The following is a 22,839-nucleotide window of genomic DNA, read 5'->3' as shown; positions in this document are numbered from 1 at the left end:
AATCCAAAGTCTTTATGGCGGCTCCTGAGATCGGGGGGGCGGGGACATGCAGAAGTCGTGTGCTTGTTGACAATGTCGTAGCAGAAACGCGTGCACAGAACTGTTGTTGCTACAGCTGCTCTGCTAGCGCGCTAACCAACACACGCTGCTGTTGCTGCTGTTAAAGAAGAATCTCGGAGCTCTCCTTTCGCCGGTCAATCCCCACGTGGTACCCGCTTTACGTCCCAATACATGTAGATAAACAGTTGTGATTAGCCAGTCCGAATCCATGACATGTAAGGCTTTGAAATCCCCAGACATTCGGTCGGCGGATATCTCAGATTGTCTGGTATCGTATCATCATCAGGTAAAATGATTTTTTTGTTAGATTGTTTGGGTTATTAATTATCACTCTAGCCTTTGAGGCTATACCAGCTACTAACAGGCCACAACGTATCTGAATGATTTAGTGACCAATGACGAGAAAAGACGCGGAAAAGACACTTGCCCGTAATCGCTTCCCACGTCTCCCACAGCGTCGCTCGCCACACGGTTGGAGGCTGGGCTCTTCATCCTTTTACTTCGCTCACTGTGCACTGAGCTTGATGTCGGTTTCAGACACAGACAGACGACAAACCGACACATAGATCCCATCAGAGTGAACACAGTAGCGCACACACCTTTCACTGATCTCTCCACCCATTCAGAAAGGCCTGGTATCAGGGGGTGCCTGCTATAGAAGATCCTCTATAGAAGTCTTTTCACTACAGGAAGAATTAAACAACAAATAAACAGTAAAAACAGATCTAGGCTAATAGGTTCATTCAAAAATGATTGTGATGAATGACCTGTTTCAGGTAATGATTTCAGTACATGCTAGTGAAATGATGCATGTTTAGCAAAAGCACCAAGTTGTTTGGCTAAATGCATGGCAGCTAATGAGGTGTATTACACACATAGGTATGAGATATGTGTGGCCATATATTATCACACGTTTTTATACGTTTTTAATGCTGTGCGACTTGTAGCCATGCCACTTTGAAGAGGACACCGCTCGTTCAGTTACCTACACGGTTCGGTTATTTGACGACCATAACAAAGCTCAATGTTTTTCTGACTTTAAATGTCTGTGTGTTCCATCCAAACTCTGGGGATACATGTCCGGAGTTTTTAGAAAAACATTGAGCTCCTGTTTCCCCAGGGATAATTTGACTGAAGCGTCCACGTGTTTCCTAGTGAGGTGGCTACACCGGGTCCTCAGCCTTAATATTAAGGTTAAACAAACTCAAGGTTTGATACGGTTAGGAGATAGAGAAGTTATATGAGAATGCTAAATGGTATGGAATAGGAAACGCATCTGCCTGTGAAAAGACTATTGGCTTTGTTGTGTTAATAATTGTACAGTGTTGTGATGTTTTATTTGTTGTTTTGTACACCACAGAGTGAGCTCAGTTCTGTTTCAGTTGAATGTTTAGACAGTGGTTACCAATGTTGCTTGAAGACAACAAAAGACCATTTTTATTTCCTGTCACGATGAGTATTTTCCTCCTTTTATTTTTGAATGCCTCATCTCAGCCCCAAAATGTGTCAATTTGGCATATTTTCCTGGGGGGGTGAAATGTAAATCTACATTCTGCACTTAACGGTGCTCAGAAATACATCATCAGCTAACAAACAGACCCTCCTAACCTGCCTTTTTATGCATATAGCTGCACATAATATCATTACATTAAATGATTTCAAGCCCTGTGTTGGAGAGATTTATTAGCCAATGAGAATGAGGTTTTGTGAACCCAAAGGATGCATGCATGCATGAAAGTTAAGTATGTTTTGCATGCATATTATAATGCATATTTAAAAGCACACGTTTGTCCCTCTCTGCGAGCGGGGGAAGAGGAAATTACATTTTGTATTTATGCTCCTCCAACACAGTGTTTGTTGCTGACAATTATTGGTCAACCACTGACCAAATATTCTTAGATGATGGAATTATCCGGAAATTTGAGAACCAAACATTTAGATGTAAAGTTCTCGGAGTTGACATGAAACAGAATTGTCCCGCTGCTGGTGTGTGTCCTGCATGTTGTCAGTGATTTGCGTTTTTTTAATCTTTTTGTCTCGTACCCCATTCCCCCCCCCCCCCCACGGCTCAGGGTCCCATCTCACTCGGGTCTAATCTTGCAGGGTAACTTGTCATTTTCTCAGCAGCCACAGACTTGACGGTGGGCAAAATCTACGCCGCCATGATGATCATGGAGTACTACCGGCAGAGCAAGACGAAAAAGCTGCAGGCGCTGCGAGAGGAACAGGTAGACTCCCTCCCAAGAGAAATTCCCAGAACGCAAAAAAAGACACCTTTTTTTTCCTTTTTCTACTCTTCCGCCTCCTCCCGGCCCTCTTTTAGTTTGACACCGCCTCCACTAGCCCTTGGACTGAATTTTGCCTTTTTTTCTGCCAAATATGGATTTAAACGCACAAGAACCACGTCTTGTACATTTAAATCCAACTTAAGCTCACGGCTACACTTCCAAACAAAACCCCTCACCTCCTCAGGTTTTCTTGTCATCACGCGTTTACCCCGAACCCGACCTCCCTCTCAGCCTGTGCTGTGCCTTTTGTTAGCATGCTACTTATAAAAAAGATCTGCGTCCTTTTTTTCTCCAGCACCTTGTCGCTCTCTTGGCACAGCCTTTTGTCATGCTTGCAGACAGAGGGGTGTTTGACTTTCTCGAGCTAGTTAGCGACCTTTTCCGCTGCTTTTTGGGCTGTTAGCACCTGGCGAGGAGGATTAAGGTGTCGCAAAGGTTTACCAATTTACAACTGTGTTTTTGTCGTTGTTGGTAATGTTCTGAGCATCGATGATGATACCACATGGCCTTACCTTTTTGTTCCCTGTCAGTGCTCTTCCCTCTCTTGTCGATGAATGCCTTTGAGATGCACTCGCTCCGTCTGTAATTTTTCGGATCCACACTGCGGACGTGTGGGGAAACATCTCTCCACTCATAATACCTCCTCGTTCGCTCCTGCTGTTTCAGCGCTTGATCCCAAATTTGACGTGATACAACAAAATCCAAATTTTTGCTCTTGATTAAGATAATGGGATTTCCATTTTGCCGAACGAAGGAGTGCATCGGTGGATGGAGAGTATGTTAGTTTACAGTGTAAAGACAGTATGTGTCGGTATGTTCTTGAATGCAGTCATCCCATTGGACTGAATGGACGGGTCCACACAGGCTCTCTCAACATCAGCAGTACACAAGGGCTTTAACCAGTCTGTGTGTCTGTCAGTTTGTCTACCTCATGTCATTCTCTCTCTCTCCTCTCACCGTGGTCTTTGTTTTCATAATGCCGTAACCATTTTAAAGGAAGAATCCATCCAAAAGAATCACGGTTTCAAATCAAACTCAATGTCTTGTCATGTTGAGATATTGACAGAACAGCTTCAATGGAGCTTAATAGCAGAACATTTCTAAAAGGTGAAGGGTGGCGTTGGGATCATCAATGCACCCCCGTTTGTTCACATGACCAACCTTTCATTAGTGATGTCACGGTAAGGACATCTTCCCACAGGTTAATAAACTTGTGACAGCACCGAAATATTGCCAAAATATGCGCTTTTCCTTTTTCGCTTTGACACTAAATCCTTTGCCTTCTTCTCGTCTCAGACACTTTCAGTTCATAATTGGAGCGAACGTCCAACAGGATTAATTGGGGAAGTGATGAGATTTTGGATTGACATTGGGCTGAACTGCAACTTGACAGGTTGGGGGAGGCATACAACCATGTTTTATATTAAAGAAAAGCAAAAAGATATGTACCGCGGCAAGCCATACCTTTGATTTAAAGTAGGAATGAAACAATAGCTAATGGTAACTAATGTACTTATACATGTTATTAAAACATGAAAATGTTTATTATAGTAGTAATTACTATAAAGTCAATAACAATGACAGTAAACCCGAGGTTGGTCTGTTGTGGATGTGATTTAAAGCTTCATGTATCTTTCAGTTAAATAGACTTAGGCTGGAAAGTTTTGAAAGAATGTCTAGACCAGACCAGAGCAGCGCCCTGTTTTTTTTGTCTTGTTAGTTGTTGCCAAGGAAATTGTACAATGGCACCTCCCAAACTGAAAACAACAAAGTAGGCACATGAGACTCTTTTACACAGACAACTGGTCTCACGTCACAGTGTGAAGGAATCAAGTGGTGGATTTTTTCTTGAACTCCTCATTTGTCGTTGTCGTCTCTCTCCTCCTCCTCCTCCTCCTCCTCCTCCTCCTCCTCCTCCTCCTCCTCCTCCTGTGTATTCTTCGTGCCCAGTTGCGCCTCAATCGTCCTTTTTCCGGTGTTTGTTTCTCTGTTTATTGTGTCTCTATTTGTCTGTCGTTCTCCCGTTCCTTCGCCCTGTTATGGAGTCTGTTGTCCCTCATTCCCTGTCTTCCATGTCGTCTCTGTCCCTCTGACGCTCTCCCTTTATCTTTCCAGGTAGAGACGGGACCTTGACTTATCAAGCTCTCCCTATTTGGTCAATCCAGGTCGATTGTCACCAAGTTGCTCTAACCAAGACCCATTCTCTCCAGTCTGTGTGTTCATGAATCTGTCTGTTTGCCTGTCTGTCTGCCGTGGTGGTGGTTGGTGGGATGTTGAGTGGAGGTTCCTGTGACCAGTATGTAATCAGTTTGGGACCATTCATGTATACATATGCCGCTTCCTGAAACATACGCCAATCGAAGCCGGTGTCTGCGTTAGGTGTTTGGTGTTCATGTTTTTTTCGTCATAATCCCATCTAAATATTATGTGCCGTAAATTTCTTCAAGCCAGTGCCAAACCAGACTGTCAAGAGACAAACATGAGCCATTTCCCTTCGTGGCACAGGAAACGACCACTGGACAGGATTAGACACACACAAAATGCAGCATTTTTTAAAGCTGCTTCTCAGATTGTTTACGTTAAAGAGGAGGAAATAGAAGGCTTTTGGTTGACATTAAATACCCTCTAACAGCCATATTGTAGGACTAAAACACCTTGAGGGCCAAAGTCAACAGTTGAATTGATATTTCATACACTCACAACAGCCTCCAAATTGTTTTCATGCTTAGATAATGTTGGCTTTTTTAGCTAGCTTACCAAACTTGGCCATAACTTAGATGTTGCGGAAAAAACAGTATAAATAAGCTTTCTGTGTGGCTGTTTTCTTCTATACTTGTATGTATTTGGGATTTAACACTATACGTATCAGCTCCAGGCGGCAACCTCCGGTTGTGAAAGTGTCTTAAAACCTGCATTTTCTCTAGTGTCCACCAGGGGGCGACTCCTCTGGTTGTATAGAAGTCTTTGAGAAAATGACTCTACTTCTCTCTTGATTTATTACCTCAGTAAACATTGTAAACATGAGTTTATGGTCTCAATCTCTAGTTTCAAGTCTTCTTCAGTACAGCATGATGTTCATTTAGAGTCAAACAGACCATAAAGCAGGGGATGCTAAGATGGCAACGGCGGAATCGCCGAACTCGAAGCTTCCCAAACCAATGGGTGACGTCACGATGACTACGTCCACTTCTTATATACAGTCTATGGTCAGTTCAAGGAACTCTTCCCAACAGGAAGTTGGATCACAGATCTGCGAACAACAACCGTTTAATGTCACAAGAACCCACATTTGGAAATAAATCTCCCACATCTGACAACTTGCTGAGAACCTTTAATAATAATAGTAATTAGAAACAGCTATCTGCAACTCTGTGACAACAGATCTGAAACATTTGTTAGATTTAGATTCAGGAAGCAACTGCAAAGCCTCTATTTCCTCCTTCACTCGCCAAATAACCAGTGATTCTAGACATCTGTTTGAGTTGTATGTTTAAATGTAGAATGTTTTGATGTCCATTGTAGCCAGACAAACTTCCTGTCCAGCAGATCAGCCTGACGTGTCAGAGGAGGTTTGGACGCCCTGTCTGTTTCTGAACCGGCCTCGATCCATCTGCACTCATTTAGCATTCAGCCTTTAGCCTCCAGGCTGTGGAGGGACATGACAAAGGCTGTAGCAGTCATGAACCATCGCCTTTAAGCCACTCCTGAGAGGACTCCATTACCCAGGATCCCCCTGGGAGGAAAGCTGCCTGACCTCTGACCTGATGGAAGCAGAAGTTGTTTTTTTAATACAACTAGTTCAGGTTCAGATGTCCTCTTCCCACAAAACGGCATATTACTCAAAATGTCTTTTTTTGATGAAAGATTGTCAAACTACTATTTTTGAGTAAAATGTCTTTTTTGATGATGTGTTTCATGAGTTTTGTAATCTGGTCCAAGACCTGTGATTTAAGAGCAATCGTACCTCAAATGCCTAAGGTAGAAGTTCTCCTCTGACACAGATCTGAGATCAGCTTCCGTCCCTGAACATCAAACCAAACTCATATAAATAACAAACAAGTCAGATAATCTTAGAGCTAGCTGTGTCCCTTTTTTAAAAAAACACTTATTCAGTGTGGTCAGCAGATCCCAGATCAGTAGTCCGGCAGGGAACTTTACCTCGGATACCCACAGCCATGTGTTTGCCGATGGCGCCCCCGTGTGGGTGCATGCTGCGAGTGCATCCTGTGTTTGTGTCCTGTGTCTGCCCCCTGAGTGTGCCTGATGCCAGCCTGCAGGCCATGTCGTGTATCTCACACAGAACCGAACGCCATTAATGTTTCAGCGCATGGAGCCGCCCTCTGAGGGAGGGGGCACGGACGGCCAGGGGGGTCAGGGCCTCAACGGCCTCCCCAGCACCCAGCCGGACAACCTCAACAGCATGTGAGTATAGACCGGGCAGGGGGAGGGGGGGACGCATATGTACACATTCATTCTGTTGCGCCCGGGTCGGATTATTGGGGACATCTTGCCTCTGTCCAAAAACAATGTTCTTTAAATACACAACATTTCGCTCACCTAGAACTCAATGAACTAATCTTAACGTGTGAATATCTGACAACAAAGTGAACATGAAGCAAAGATACCAAAATAAATAATAATTAAGATCAGACTCTGGTGAATTACGTAGTCAGTTACTAATATTTGGCTTGAGGGATGCTGACGCCATCTGGTTTATTTTACCTTTCGTAGTAATACATTTAGCATGTTAGCATTCTAGGGTTTCAAAGTGCGGGGTAAACTGATGAAAGATTAGCCAAGAACACCGTGATAATCTAGACATCAGCCCCAACAAACTGAGGTCCAGGTGTCCCGAAATGGCCGTTGTACATCGTACAGAGTACGCTGATCATTTTTGGACTGTCTTGAGCCCAAAAAACGACCCCATAGGTTGTTTGAACATGCAGCTTTTTATCACCCATATTTACATTCAGTGTTCGGCGACCGACCACCTTTAGTGGTCGTCGTAATTATGACAGCAGCAAAAGGAGGAAGTTAGATGACGAAGTACAAAGAGCACCAGAGTCGATAAGAGGTCTGAGTGGACGGACGGGTCAAACAAACACAGGACTTTGACTCAGGAGACCACTGTTTGGGTATCCTGTGAAAAACCAAAAGTCAACATTGACTTATTTTAACTGAAGTCAACTTATGTATCGTACTTTACATGCGTCACACACACGCAATCGTAGCTCAACTCACATATGTAAGCTGCTAAATATTGTTTGACTCCTAGTCAATGGTGGTTATCTTTCGTTCCCCGGTTTGTAATCGCCCCCTGACTTGTGTGTATGTGTGGGCACCAGACCTCCAGAGGGTGGCATGACTGAGAGCCAATCGTGGGTGACGGCCAAAGCCCAGGAAATGTTCCAGCAGACGGGTAACTGGAGCCCCGACAGACCCTACCCCGACGAGCTCCACGACAACCGTCACAACCCGCAGGTATGATGAGCACAAAAAAAAACGTTTCGCGTCGTCGACGGTTTGACTCCGACCGCGCCAGATATGTTCAAGTCCAGTAGCAGTAGCTGGGGGTGCGATCAATAATCAATAAGATTTAATGCTCAAATATTTAAGACGCCGGTGGGAAACGTTCCTCAAAGCTGATTAGCCTCTGAAGGATCACACAGTCACAAGACCGGACACAATTTCATTTATGTGTTGGTGGATATGAATATCCTTTCTGAGCCCTCTGAATTTAGCAAATGCAAAAGCACAGCCTTTCCACGGAACAAGAGACAAATTAAAGTCCAGCTTTTTAAACTTGCAATGTGTGAAAATCTGGTCACAGGGGCCCGCTTTTCACCTCTACTAGTGGGGCCCAAACGATCCAAATTTAAAGTCAGTCATCTACTTCGATCTAACAGCAGGGCAATAATACCACTTCTGCCCGGGAGGAGAGAGCGGTTGCAGCTCTGGAAGCCGGACCTTAACGGTTAGCGGTTAGCTGTAGCATTTGGCGTTTATCCGGTGCAGGGGGGGTCACGGCGGGCTGGTGGAGCGCTGGGTCTAACCTGTGTCATGGCGGGAACAGGAAGTTTACTGATCTGGTTTGCTGAGATGTGGTCTCCGGGATCAGCCCCCCCCCCCCCCCCCGGTATTGGGGTTTTGCGCTGGCTGAATGTGACTTGCTACAGCTAACCGCAGACTGAAGGTACGTCTCCCAGAGCCCAAACCTTCCTCCCTTGCAAAGTGGTCCCAAAAACGCATATTTCTTTGCCTTTTCGGTGTAGGTATTTCATATCAGATTATCTTTTTGTATCACATCTAACCTGGATAGATAAAAGATGATCAATTAAAATCTTATTGGAGTCTTTCAAGATAAAAATCTGGAGGAATTGTCGGACCTAAATCCAGTTTCCTGTCTCTGATATGAGGTGATTTGACGCAACAGCAATTGAAGAGCTCCACCTTAATGTTTGTTGCCCTTGTTGTGTAGAAGATCGAGAACTAAGTCTACACCGTCATCCTTGAACACAAAAGAGTTCTTAACAACCTCTAATGAATTAGTTCAGTGTCTGTAGTGCTGGATGTTGCTGCGGTTACTCCGGTGTATAAGACCTTAGTGTCTCTTTGTCCCTTTGAGCTCTTCTCTTCTTCCTCTTTATTCATCTTCCTGCTCGAAGTCTACACCTCCCTTATTCTCTTCCTGCTCACTGAGTTTTCACTCTTTTCACTCTTCAAACTCCTCTTGAGTCGACGGCTAGGAGTTGGTAGATGTGTTTTGTGATGTACACCTTCTCCTCCTCACTGCCCCCTTACTTTCACTCGTCTGTTGGGACGTCCCTACTCCCCTCAGCCCCTCATCTCCCTCTTCACTCCTGACTAACGTACAAAGATGTATATGGATTTGGAATAGTCCCGTGTAGAAGGCTAACAATTTTTACAAACTGGGATGGAAGTTTCGTGCCAGAAAGGTCCCAGTTTTCTGGACGTTATGCAGTAACCCACAATCTGATGATAGAGAGTATTCGGCTATGTAGTGTTTATAAACTGACCTAATCTGATCAACAGTGTCCTGCTGCAGAGCTCCAGGGTCTGGCACCTCCAGCACTGGGGCCCATCCCCAATGCTGGGACTCATGGCGGAAAACCAATTGTGTTGATCATGTGTTTATTGCACTTCCTCCCAAAAAGAATGGCATTTACATGCCAACAGTATTGCACACTGTATTGCGCTTATCGATACTTTGTATCACGTTCATGCCACACAATGTCCACCAATACCACCAATATTTATATTACCTATAAAGTTAGGTAACGTAAAGTTAAGCAGCAAATTACTTGCACTTACCTAATGAGTTAGCTAACGTTGACTAGCTATGCTTATGTCGTTAGCGAACTAGCATTATTGTTGGCACAACAGAAGAAAAAAACTAACATTAATGTCAGTTTGCTAACGACACTAGCAAAGCTAGCTAACGTTAGCAAACTCATTAAGTTAGTAAGAAAAAAACTAACATTAATGTCAGTTTGCTAACGACATTAGCAAAGCTAGCTAACGTTAGCAAACTCGTTAAGTTAGTAATAGTGATTTTCTGCTCAAGGTTAAGTTTAACATGTAACATTATTGTTTAGTATCCTGATGATACAATAACATGTGACGACACAATTTCATCCGAAGGAGGAGGTGCTTCCTGAGCCTGGAGCTCCTCAGCTGGACCTTTCTCAATCTGATCGTTACCCACCTCCTAAATGTGTAATTCTGAAGCACAGCAACAGTTGGCAACAGTTCGTTAATGCAAATTGCATAGATGAAGACATAAGACTGAAAACTAAAGAGGAACATAACAAACTTTCCTGATACATCATTGAATTTGTTTCATATCCCTTACACCTCAGTTGGCGCCTCCCTCGCCCCCCCCCCCCCCCTCCCCCTCCCCCGTCAGAGTCCCCTCCCTCAGCAGACAGTGGTCACGCCCCCCTCCTCTCGTTGTGTTTTACAGACGGTAGAGATGAGGGCGATGGGGCGGGACGGGTACTCCGACACTGAGCCCTATCACCCAATGGATGGGCACGGGCGGACCCTCTCCATGCCCCGCCTCTCGGCAGACAACCAAGTGAGCACCTTCATCCCACCATCATCACCATCACCACCACCTCCACCATCATTCTCCCTCACTATTAGCAGCGAGGACAGTTGAAGTGAATAACACAATAGTCTCTCTTTGCATCTTGAGTTCCAAATGGACCAATCCCTTCTTCTTATTAAAATACCAAACAAATATATGCAGATATGTTGAAAAAGACACATCTAGTGATTTGTTTTGGTATTTCTTTCACAGCTTTCTTTTTTTCTGGCATATATTTTATATATATATATATATATATATTCAGAATTTATTCTTAAAAATAAATTGTTTTGGAAACATGGTTCACTTCCTCCTAAATGTTTTGACAGGATGCAAAGAAGCAGTACATTCACCTGCACTGTCTGGTTTCCCTGTTTGTGTCCCCCCCCCCCCCCCCCCCCCCCCCCCCACACTCTAACCCGCACTCATCCAGCAGCCGACCCAATGGTCGGAAGGCTGGATAAGTGTTCTAGATATGTATACAAATATGTATCTAGAAGACCTCTATCTATAGAGCAGATCCAACCTCATCCTGTTCCCTCATTCATTTCCATTAAATCCTTGGTGTGTCTGTCCTGTGCAAACTGTGGCCAGAGTCGGCGTCTCTCTCCGGAAATGAAAATGAAAAAGAGATACACAAGACTCATTAATAACTGTGATGCATTCAAATCATTGAAAGAAAGAATACAACCACGCGGTGCCCAAAAGGTACATAAACTGTAGGTTGCCGGTTCATTGTATTTCGGAAACACTCATCCCAACCGGGGCGACTGCATCATTGGCTTCATCAAAATGACATCTGTGTTGACTTCTTGGATGTGTGAAAGACAGAGAAAGAGGGGTGTCGTAGAAGTTACTATACGTTTATTAACTACTCTTCCCCGTGTTTTTGTATCTTAAGTGTCTAACGGGGACAACTGTTACTTGAATTGGTCCAGTATTTAGGGAAAATGCTGCAGCGGGCAACTCCTCACCGTCAATCTACGTCCACTGAAAGTGTTTTGTTTTTGCCACTGACGGGCTCAGACAGTCTGGCAACGTTGTGAAACGGACCCGACGCAGAAATAAAGCTTTTGTTTTTTCTTTACTTCTTTTTTATTGTGTGTCTCGCTTGGATAAGTCTCATTCTGAAATACTTTTGTCACATCGTGGAATATGATAACATAATGAAATACAATGAATATCTTTGAGACAACACTAAACTACGCTTTTCTGTCCTCCAACACACACTGACAACGTGGTCGGTACGTTTTAAATTCAAGCTGGCATTGTGAAGATAATGCACGAAGCATAAGAAGAAAAACTGAGGATCAGAATGTGCCGTGAGCTGCAGGAATACTTTTAATTTGAAAGAACTTCGCTAAGAGAAGCTATGGAAGCCCATTCCCGCCAGCAAAATCAAATAAAAAATCCACCCGAAAAAAATAAAATCCACCCCAAAAAAAATATATATATATCCACCCAGAAAAACCCAAAAAAAAGATTATGTTTTTTTTTTTTTTGCATGTCGTATTTGTTCGGGAAAAAAGAAAAAAAAAAAAAAAGATTTTCTTTTGTCGGAAAAAATACGACATGCAATTCTACACAAGGTAACTATTACTGGTGACTTTTGTAAATGTTAGATGTTATATATCATTATAAGTATTAATATGTAGAATTGCATGTCGTTTTCATGGAAAGACTGGCGAGGGGATGAAGGGACCTGTGAGGAGATCGTCACTGAAGCGCATGCGCTCTTCTAATCTCTTTTGCTAGCAAAAAAATGTTTTTACTTTTTTCCGGCTACAAAAAAAAAAATCTTTTTTTTTTCTGGGTGGATATATATATTATTTATTTTTTGGGTGGATATTTTATTTTTTTATTTTTTTTTGGGTAGATTTTTTATTTGATTTTGCTGGCGGGAATGGGCTTCCATAAGAAGCTTAATGGTATATGAAGAAAAGTGTTTTGTAAAAGAATACAGTGCTGTTGTTAACCAGATAAAGTGCTGACTCTGCTGTTGTACTGAGGAAATGTGAGCAAACATACATTACCAAAAGGGTAAGATGTGTTGGCGGTCCTCAGGCCCGTCCAGCACCTCCCCCAAAACGTCCATCCTCTGCAAAAATGCCCTCGATCGCGCTAACGGGCTCCGGTTTGTCAAGAGAGATAGACGACCTGGAATTTAAAGGGAGAAGTTCTACCACAGCACTGAGGTCAAGTGAGAATAAACCATCGAGAGGAGCTTAAAGGGATCCGGGAGAGAACATTCAGAGCAAATATAAGAAGAGTCAGCATGAGTCCAGAGCCAGAGTTCGCATGATTTGCTGGCTGAATACCAGAGGAAGACGTTACCATGTGGAAGATCTCATCCACCAGAGGGACTCTGAAAAATCTGACGATCTCTCTCAGACGCTCACAGACACCAACAAAGCCGGCAGTTGAGTGGACGCACTGTCGGTGAGGAGTTGCCGGTTTTGCTTTAGGCCGTGAGACGGCCATTCAATAACTAAATGTCTGGTTGAACATCACACAGAATGTCCTTATTTGCTTATTTCTGTGGCGCAGATTCTAAACTTAACTATCCAAATAAGAATGAGGGTGCATGAGATGGGGACACGTCCGCTGTCCTCTGCTCACGCCCTGTTTGTGAATCGGTCCCTGTGTGCGTTCAGATCTTGGATTCCCCAAACGATAACCGCCCAACTGGGTTTTGGGCTTCATCATTATATTTAGTCAGTAAACGAATCACACAAAAAAGAAAACACATTTAAAATCTTTATTTCCCATGTAGGACTTCACCACGAAGCCTCTGGCTGCAGTTGCACACACACACACACATTCATTCCATGCTCACACATGTCACTGCATCCGGTCATGTTGCTCTCACTTTGGTGTGTTGGTCACTCTATGGAGTGTTTTTGTGTGAACATGTAGAGGACGAGGGAGGAGAAGTGTAGAGGTCATGTGATGTGCGCATAAACAGAGGCGTTTGAAGAGAGTAGAGGAGGTTTCTACTGATTCTTTGTGTTTTTAAGTTGCTTTTAAATCGTAAATATGATGTTGCTTAGTCTTAAATATACTGTGCATAATAAAAAGGATACAGTTCACTGTTTATAAGATTCAGATGTAAATACCCTCAAATTAAAGCTGACGGGTAGAACTTTACACTCACAACGACAAAGAGGAGTGGTTCACTCTCTAAATACTCACACACTGCAGTTTAGCTCTGGAGGCACTCTTTGTGTGCTTGTCTTTTTTTTCTCTAATTGGAGGGAGAACAGTCACTTCTCTTTACTGGCCTTTACATTTAGACAAGCTGCTCTCATTCAGATAACACAACACAACATGATCCAGGTCACCGTCCTGAACAGAATGTGTTCATAGAATAAGATACTAGCTCAACATGAGGGCAGGTAGACTGCTGTGTCTGTGTGTGTGTCTGTCTGTGTGTGTGAGTGTGTGTGTGAGTGTGAGTGTGTGTGTTTCATACAGTATACGGTATGTGTTACTTACTGCCTTCTAACACTGCTCTGCCTTACAGAGAGCTCATGCTGTTTCGGTAAGTGTGTGTGTGTGTGTGTGTGTGTGTGTGTGTGTGTGTGTGTGTGTGTGTGTGTGTGTGTGTGTGTGTGTGTGTGTGTGTGGATGGACATGCATCTTATATTGTCCTCTGTCCTTTCTCCCCCCCCCCCCCCCTCATCACTTATTTTTTTAATTTTCTACTTCTCCTACTATTATTTGTCTCTTCCCTCCCTCCTCTGTATTTATCGCCTCATTCCTTCTCTCGTTTCTGTCTCTGTCCTCTATTCTCTTTCGGCCCTGGTGGCTATGCTATGTCGGGCCTATGCTCTTTGTGTGTGTGTGTGTGTGTGTGTGTGTGTGTGTGTGTGTGTGTGTGTGTGTGTGTGTGTGTGTGTGTGTGTGTGTGTGTGTGTGTGTGTGTGTGTGTGTGTGTGTGTGTGTGTGTGTGTGTGTGTGCTACACTGCTCTGCTCTACGTATCATCTCTGTTTGCCTGCTCTGCAGCGGAGGAGACACAGGCCTCGTGGAAATAACCTCAGTGTATGTACACTCTCTCTCTCTCTCTCTCTCTCTCTCTCTCTCTCTCTCTTCCCTTTTCATTCTTCTGTCTCTCCGTCGATCATTTTTCAAACTGGATCTGCAACAAAAATGTAGTTTGCTGGTTTATTTCCGTAACAGGAGGAGCCATATGGGTGGGTTGAGGTCAGGACTGGTCAGGTGGTGTAAATGTTTCAATCTCAGGGGTTACCAGGGTCCTATGGTACCAGGGTCCTATGGTACCAGGGTCCTATGGTACCAGGGTCTTATGGTACCAGGATCTTATGGTACCAGGGTCTTATGTTACCAGGGTCTTATGATACCAGGGTCCTATGGTACCAGGGTCTTATGATACCAGGGTCTTATGGTACCAGGGTCTTATGATACCAGGGTCTTATGGTACCAGGGTCCTATGGTACCAGGGTCTTATGGTACCAGGGTCCTATGGTACCAGGGTCTTATGGTACCAGGGTCTTATGATACCAGGGTCTTATGATACCAGGGTCTTATGGTACCAGGGTCCTCTGGTACCAGGGTAACGGGTATCGTCACTTTTAGGACACCAGTGTTAGATGTTTAGTAAAACTTAGAGCACCTGAGACAATGAGCGCACACTCAACTCCTTTAACATCAAACACTGAAGGGAATGAATGAGCTGTCTTTCAAATATCGGATGGTTCCTTGTCGCAATTACTGCACGGGACAAATCTTCATATTTTATACTATATTTGCGTAATACTTTTGATTGTTTGCGTCGTCTGTTTTCAGCTCAGAAGTACATTTTCTGTACCTAAAAAAAGAAAAACGCCATCTGAGTTGTGTTGACGCAGTGAGCCCTCGCCCCACCTGGTGCTCCGAGCTTTTTAAATCAACCGTGGCCTAATTGTCACGATTCAGATCTACTTTGATCAACTCTCCCTTCTGTCTATCTATCCTGTCGGCTTCTCTCTGAGCTGTCCCAGTGTCTCTCTCTCTCTCTCTCTCTCTCTCTCTCTCTCTCTCTCTGCTCGTGTTGAGGTCGCTCTGCTCTCCATTGTTTGTTTTCTGGAGTTTTGCTTGAATGCAGCAAGTGTGTGTGTGGGTGTGTTGCCTCCGTGTGTGTTGTGGTCTGTTGCAATCGCTGCAGAGTGGGTCAACAGAGTACGACAAAAAGCATGGACTGGCCTGATCTGTGACTGTTGGCCTGTGGGGGGGGGGGGATTGGCGGCGTACCGGCATGTCATTGGTCATGCATGACGTTGCAGAGCCGAGTCTCGCCGTGGATGTGGTGGAGAGAGGAAGCGGCGTGCCGATGAGGGAAGGTGTTCTGCTTTAGCCAAAGACTGTCAGTCAGTAGCTTGAAGGTTGGACGGAGACAGAAGTGGCTGCACGGTGACATCATTGTTTTAAGTCATAGAATCATAATGTTGCTGTGATATGTTCCGAAACGTCTGAGGAAATATGAGAGTTTTATACCTGTTTCAATGAAAGACTGAAATGTGACATCGGAGTCACACAGCAGCATGAAAATGACATTTCAATCCACGTCGTCATCGAACGTTTTGACGCGATGTTATTACGCAACACAATGAAACAGTGAGGCTAGTTGTCAATAGCGGTACTGACGATGATATTTAAATGAAGTATTGATATCAGGTAATAAATTACATATGATATTACAATGTAAGTAAACCAGCGCCTTTTTAAATAATTTCCGTTTCTTTCCGTTCTCACTTCGTCTCCCTGCCAACTCGTCAGTGATCTTACAAGCTATGGCGCTCTCTGTGCCCTTCTGGCGTAACTTTTGCTGGGTTAGGTTCAGGTAAAGATTGTGGTTTTGGTTTGAAATAAGAACGTTTGTCACATAGTTAAGTATGTTACGTTATGTACGTAACAGTACGCAACCTACGTTCCTAGTTGAGTAGGCGACATCACGTAAGCGATGTAGTAAGGTCACGTTAACGTAGCTTAAAAGAGTCAACGTTGACTTGTTTTAACAGGGAAAAAGTCCTTTTGAACCGTTACCAGAGACGTATCCGGCGTCTGTACGTCAGTCCTCCGCATTCCAAATATGGTTACTTCAGTTCATTGGTTGCAAAAAAAAACAACAACATGGTCGACGGCCCGTAATTCAAGATGGCAAGGGGCGAAATTGCCGAACTCAAGGCTTCAAAACGGCAGGTCCACAAACCAGCGGGTGACGTCACGATGACTACGTCCACTTCTTACACCCTTTTAGGGTAATTCATTGCAATAATACCATTACCGTGAATTCTTAGTAGAGTAGTGAAGATCTAATATTGTGACAGCCGTAGTTCTTTCAAAATAGATGCCAAGAAAGAAGTGGAACGTGACACGTTGTTCTGAAGTGTATGACCTCGTGTAGCACCGTGCTGCCGGCTACCCGGAGGGCGTGCATGGCTTCTCTCCGGACGGTGAATCCTCTTGTGTCCGTCTGAGTCTTTGTCCGGCCTGCCGCTTGCAGACTGACATGTGCTTCATCATCAGGGTGTTGTGAAGCTTTCCAGGGTTGGGGGGGGGGGGGGGGGCGGAGGGTCAACAGGGGTCCTGGTCAGAAGAGCCTGATAATGAACCCAGCAAGAAAATCTGGATGTACAGTAGACGTCACCTGGAGCCAGTTCCTTTATATGATATGCTGTTTACTGTTTACACGTTATTAGAGGTTTATATGCACACTCACACACACACACACACACAGTACTAGACGGGTTCAAAGAGACATTTCTGCTGACGGGTGACTTTCAGCTGAATGCGTCCGTGACTGCTCGTAGTAAATTATTATGAACACAGATGGTTATGTTTTTAAAATTGGTTTATGTAAAATTAAAAACGCTTTTGCGAGGACACAGCTGAGTCATCAGTTAGCACGGTTATCAGGCGCTTTGTCGTCGTTCTGTTTGTAATGTCAACAGAAGGATGTTTTCTTTGTGGCTCTAGTTAGAGCAACTAACAGTATATTATATAATAATGCCACAGTCATTAGTTTATTCTCAGTATATTTTATAATAATGCCACAGTCATTAGTTTATTCTGTGGGGGCAACGCAAGGCAGTGTCTTTAGCTCGCTAACGTTGTTTCACAGTAAAACGCCGTCTTATTACATGGCAGAAACTGTATTTATGCGGTATTTTAATGTTAATTATATGGCAAAACAGCATTTTTGTCAATGGTAAAAACTTATTTATCCGGTATAATATAGAATCAAACTCCAACCGTAACCATACAATCAGCAGAACTAATATTCTTTGACCCTAATAGCAGAAGAAGTTCTACCGAATTTATTACAGTGAAATTCTGGTGACAACGGCTGCCAGTTGTTTTTTTCAGCTCAGCAGTGTTAACTTAGCCGACGTTACCCGGCTCACCATGTTAGCAGCTGACATTAGGCAGCTGATAACCAAGACCAATAAATCAACTTATCCTAAATTCAGAAACTTACAGCGTCACACTTACGTTAAACTCTTTTTGACGGTCAATCCTGTATGTTTTTCTGTTGGGTTCTTGCAGAGCGCTTTGACCAGACTCAAAGGTTATGGGATGTCATTTTACCTTCTCCACCTGGCTGCCATGTTTTATTCATGTCATACCGTTGGACAAACAATACGTATATAAGACAAGCAGGCAAAAATAAAGATATAAAACTCTTTAAATATCTTTCTGACGAGCAGAATAAGAAATAAAATAACGACAGATATTGAAATAAATCCAGTTAGGAAGTGGAGTAAGATTATGTTTATACATTGTTAACATTAAACCAGTGAGATTTAAATCTGCTAATCAGCTATTACACACTTCTATAGTGTTGGAAATGTGCTTAATCCTGCTGTCTTCGTGTCACTGTATGTGTTAAAACCAGAAGTAATCTGCCAGATTCAAATTCAGATTTTTGTTTTTGGAATCAAGAAAAAATTATTTTTTTAAATAAAATGTTAGATTGATGAAAAATAACAGTACATTCTGGGTCTTCGGCGTCCCTCTTCCAACCAGCATCAAACACCCGATGTTCTTTGCTGGTCTGATGATGTACCAACCTGACCGTGAGCTGAATGAAATATGGCCGCCATTTGGAAAAGTCCAGCGGGTGCATGTGAGGCATGGTTTTTATGGCCCTCCTTCATGCTTGCTCTCTGTCTCTCTAGCCTCTTCCTTCTCTCCCTGTCAGTTCCCCGTTTATCTTGTCTGTCCCCCCCCCCCCCATGTTTTTGGTGAAGAAGCATGTTATTATATGTGCTTGTCAAAGGCTTAGTAGTCAGGGATTTCAGGTAGTATGGGTGAAGCTACTTTTACTGCAAATACCATAAGCTGATAAATGATTTTAAGATGGGTCAAAACAAAATGTAACCTTCGAAAACCTGAAGTGTCCTAGTGTGGTTAACCACAACCCGATTTATTTGGTACTGCTGTTTGACCCAAGTCACATATATTCAATTTGCACAGATACACACAGGAATGCACTGACATGCAGCTCAGCGAGTGTTGAGTGTCGAACAGTCAGAATGCATTAAATCTCACTTTCTTTTCCTTCTTTTTCTCTCCTCATCTCATCACCTCCTCTCCAACCTCATGTTCTTCCCATCTTGCCCCTGTCCTTCTCCCTTTTTCTGTATCTCCCTCTCTGCCCTCCCCCTTCATCTCCTCCCAGACCATCACCGACACCAGTCCGATGCGTCGCTCCACCTCCAGCCTGGTCCACGGGCGCACGGGCCGGGGCGTGAGGCTGGACGACTACTCCCTGGAGAGGGTGGTGTCCGAGGAGGGGCGACACGGAGGAGGTCGCAGACACAGGGACAGGAGTCACCGGGCCTCGCAGCGCTCCCTCACCAGATACACCGACGCCGACACGGGTGAGTCGCTCAGAGGACATCGAAACCTTTGAGCAGCAACATTTGCAGGGATTGCGATTAATCAACGCTTTAATCCATGACAAGATCACTTAAAAGGTATTGGTGGAATCACTGATCACTGTTAGCTTGCTAAGTGTGTGCGTTAAAACCAGGCGGTAACCTCCGGTTCTGCAGAATGAAGTCAAAGCTTCATGTGTTAAAGCTGCATTCTCTCTAATGACCACCAGGGGGCGACTCCTCTGGTTGTATAGAAGTCTATGAGAAAATGACTCTACTTCTCTCTTGATTTATTACCTCAGTAAACATTGTAAACATGAGTTTATGGTCTCAATCTCTAGTTGCAAGTCTTCTTCAATACAGCATGATGTTCATTTAGTAAATGATGGTCCATTTAGAGTCAAACAGACCATAAAGCAGGGGATGCTTTAGGGCATAAAACATGTGACTGATAAGAAATGTTTGTCCTTCTGTTGAGAAATGATGGAGAACCTGGAGTTTAACGCACCATTTTTACGAACAGAGGCATTAGACATCAAGTGATGATGTAACGTTGCCGTAGTTGCAGCCCACAGCGTTGCTCTACAGTCAAGGGCAACTCAGTAGCGGTTAAGAGCGATCTGTGCATTGTCATCACATTCACCAACATCTATGCGAGTCAAGTCTCGGCACAAAGAAGTCCTTGAAAAAGAACATTGTCCACTTCATCACTAATTGCGAGTGCACATTTTGTGCTTCAGCCTGTAAAACTAAAGCAGCCAGGCCGGCCCAGTTTAACTCTAAATGCTCTTTATATCTGGAGAGCTCTCTGATCTGATGGAGAGGACTCTCTCGGTAGTGATGATGGTGTTTTGAAGTCGTTTTTCTTTGCCTCTGCATTTGACTGCACGCACGGCGCATTTCTTTGCCGCATTTAGTTCATTTTTTTTCTCCATTTAATATAAAACACATTTCACCCAGAGTGAAGATATTAGTATTATGTAAAACTAGACGACGTAATGAATCCATTACCGCTAAGTTAGCATATCATGCTAACTGTGACATCGCGAGAATCCAGCTGCAGTGAAATCAAATAAAAAATAACGCTCCAAAGTTTAAAGTCTTAAAGTTTGTCGATGGGAAAAACTGGTGTGGCCAATTTCAGAAGGGGTCCGTTGACCTTTCACCTCAAGATGCCAGTTTCATGCTAACTTCATGGAGCTTGGGGACGAAAACTGTGCGTGCAGTATAAATGTGTTATTTTTGCCTGTTATGGTGTATTTGCATATTTCTGCATAATGGGGTCCCAAAAAAGTCTTGAAATTGCATAAATAAGGTATTACTGAAAAGCTGAGACTCTTGTGAATCCAATGAGCCCAATTTTGTGAATCTTTAGGTTCCCAGTTTTCAGATGACGAGTTTGTTCTCATTTGAATAAAAAATCACCTTTGACTTGCTTTTCAAAATGGTTAACGACCACAGTAACTTGACTTTGCATGACCTCTCCTCGAGTGGCCCTTGTTTATACAAACGTAAACTGAGACATCTCCCCGCTAGGTCTGGGCACAGACCTCAGCACCACCACGCAGTCGGGCGACCTCCCACCCAAGGAGCACGAGCGGGACCGCGGCCGGACCAAGGACCGTCGCCACCACCATCACCACCACCACCACCACCACAGCTCCATGGACAAGGAGCGCTACGGCCCGGACAGACACGACTACCCCCACAGGCATCCCCACGACCGCCAGTGGTCCCGCTCGCCCAGCGAGGGGCCCGACGGACGGGGACACAGACAGGTGGGCTCCAAAGACACTGAGACCAAAAGCCAAGATTAGGGACAGCATACTGTTTCCTGTTCTGTCTTAATTTCCATATAAGTAGATTACCTTTATAGAAAGCGTTTTACAGGTTGGATAAATAGCTTTGAGGATGTTCTCTGCTGTCATTTGCGAGTACCTCAGCACTGACCTGGTGCCTCACGTCACAGCTAGTTACATTATACTCTTGTAGTCACAGCAGGTTACGCTTCATTCGTTATTTATGAAGTGATCTTTAACCACAACAGCTGTTCTTTTATCCAGTAAGAGTTCACACAAAGTCATATACACCTACTTATGGATATCAATCTCTCTTTTTTGTGTTATGCTTTTTTCTTTATCACTGTTTCTCTCTTTCTGTCCATTTTTCTTCAATGTGACGTGTGGCTTCTTGGTGTAAATTTTTTGCCTCATCGCTATGTTTTTGGATGATTTTCAATGGTGTTTATCTATCTACCTACCTACCTACCTACCTACCTACCTACCTACCTTCCTACCTACCTTCCTACCTACCTACCTACCTACCTTCCTACCTACCTACCTACCTACCTACCTTTCTATCTATCTATCTCCACTCTTCTCTATTCTGGTCTTGGTGTTGTTGTTGTGGTGCGTTTTGATTTTCCTTGTTTACATTTTGCTGTAGGGCAGTAGTTCGGTGAGCGGCAGCCCGGTCCCCTCCACCTCGGGGACCAGCACTCCGCGGAGAGGCCGTCGCCAGCTGCCCCAGACCCCTGCTGTTCCCCGTCCGCATGTCACCTACTCCCCCGCCGTCCGCAAGCCCAGCTACGGCCCCCCCGGGGGGCCGGGCCGACTGCGCTCGCCCTCCCCCCCGACACTTCTCCCCGCCAGACCACGACAGAGGCTACCACCACCGACCCGCGTCGCGCCAGGCCTCTCCCCACCCCGGGGGCTCCTCGTCCCGGCACGGTTCGCCGCTCTCCCCCCGGCACCAGTCCCCGCGCTCGCCCCTCCACGGCTCGCCCAGGTCCCCTCACCGAGGCCGCTGGAGCGGGCCCCCGCCCGGGGACAGCCTGGAGGGAGACGGGCCCTTCTACGAGCGCGACTACGAGTACGAGCGGCACCACGAGCCCCCCGCCTACGAGCAAAGCCTCTCCCACGGCAACCCGCACCCACACGGGGGGAATCCTCACCCGCACCCACGCTCACCCAGGACTGCCCACCACGGGCCCCCTCCGCCCCCTCACCCGCATCCACGCAGGGTGCCCAATGGCTACCGCTCGTCCTCCCCTTCCCCGCACCGGCGGGGGCCACCTGGAGCGCCCCCCCCATCCCCAGCACCGGCCCCCCCCATGGCCGAGGGCCCCGCAAGGGCCTGCATGAACCTTTTAGTGAGACGGACGAGGATGACTGGTGCTAGCAACCAACAGGGGAGCGAGGGATAAGGGCAGGAGAGGGGAATAATAGCAGCCTCCGGTGCTCTGGCCTTGGATACGTAGACTTTTAATAAAGCAAAGGTGGTGAGAAATGTTGAAGGGGGGCTGGACGCCCTCCAAAACCCTCTACACTCAACCCTCGGACTCTAAATGAGAGGAAAACGAGCGGAGGGGGAAGGGGGGGGCGCAGGTGCTGCAATTAGCCTTTTACAGATTTTGTGTCAGACTCAAATCAGTGACAGAGCAGCACGTGGATAAAAATGAAAAAAAGAGACGGCTAAGACAACTATGGCGAGGCCCGGGG

General features: G+C 44.9%; 1 protein-coding gene across 1 annotated transcript in view; it reads left to right on the top strand.

The window, feature by feature from the left end:
• Positions 1-22,519, top strand: part of cacna1ab (calcium channel, voltage-dependent, P/Q type, alpha 1A subunit, b) — a gene marked incomplete at both ends in the record, with an annotated part of 141,531 nt that extends 119,012 nt beyond the window's left edge. Inside the window, 12 exon segments of the mRNA XM_079159692.1 lie at positions 2,185-2,288; positions 6,649-6,770; positions 7,694-7,829; positions 10,333-10,446; positions 13,982-13,999; positions 14,466-14,501; positions 19,141-19,342; positions 20,876-21,117; positions 21,785-21,967; positions 21,969-22,421; positions 22,423-22,443; positions 22,445-22,519. Coding sequence (XP_079015818.1) covers positions 2,185-2,288; positions 6,649-6,770; positions 7,694-7,829; positions 10,333-10,446; positions 13,982-13,999; positions 14,466-14,501; positions 19,141-19,342; positions 20,876-21,117; positions 21,785-21,967; positions 21,969-22,421; positions 22,423-22,443; positions 22,445-22,519 — 1,706 coding nt within the window.
• Between the last annotated feature and the right edge of the window lie 320 nt (positions 22,520-22,839).

The sequence above is a fragment of the Pholis gunnellus genome (assembly GCF_910591455.1).
Source record: "Pholis gunnellus genome assembly, chromosome: 5".
NCBI classification, from domain to species: Eukaryota; Metazoa; Chordata; class Actinopteri; order Perciformes; family Pholidae; genus Pholis; species Pholis gunnellus.
This window is presented reverse-complemented; position numbering and strand designations above follow the sequence as displayed.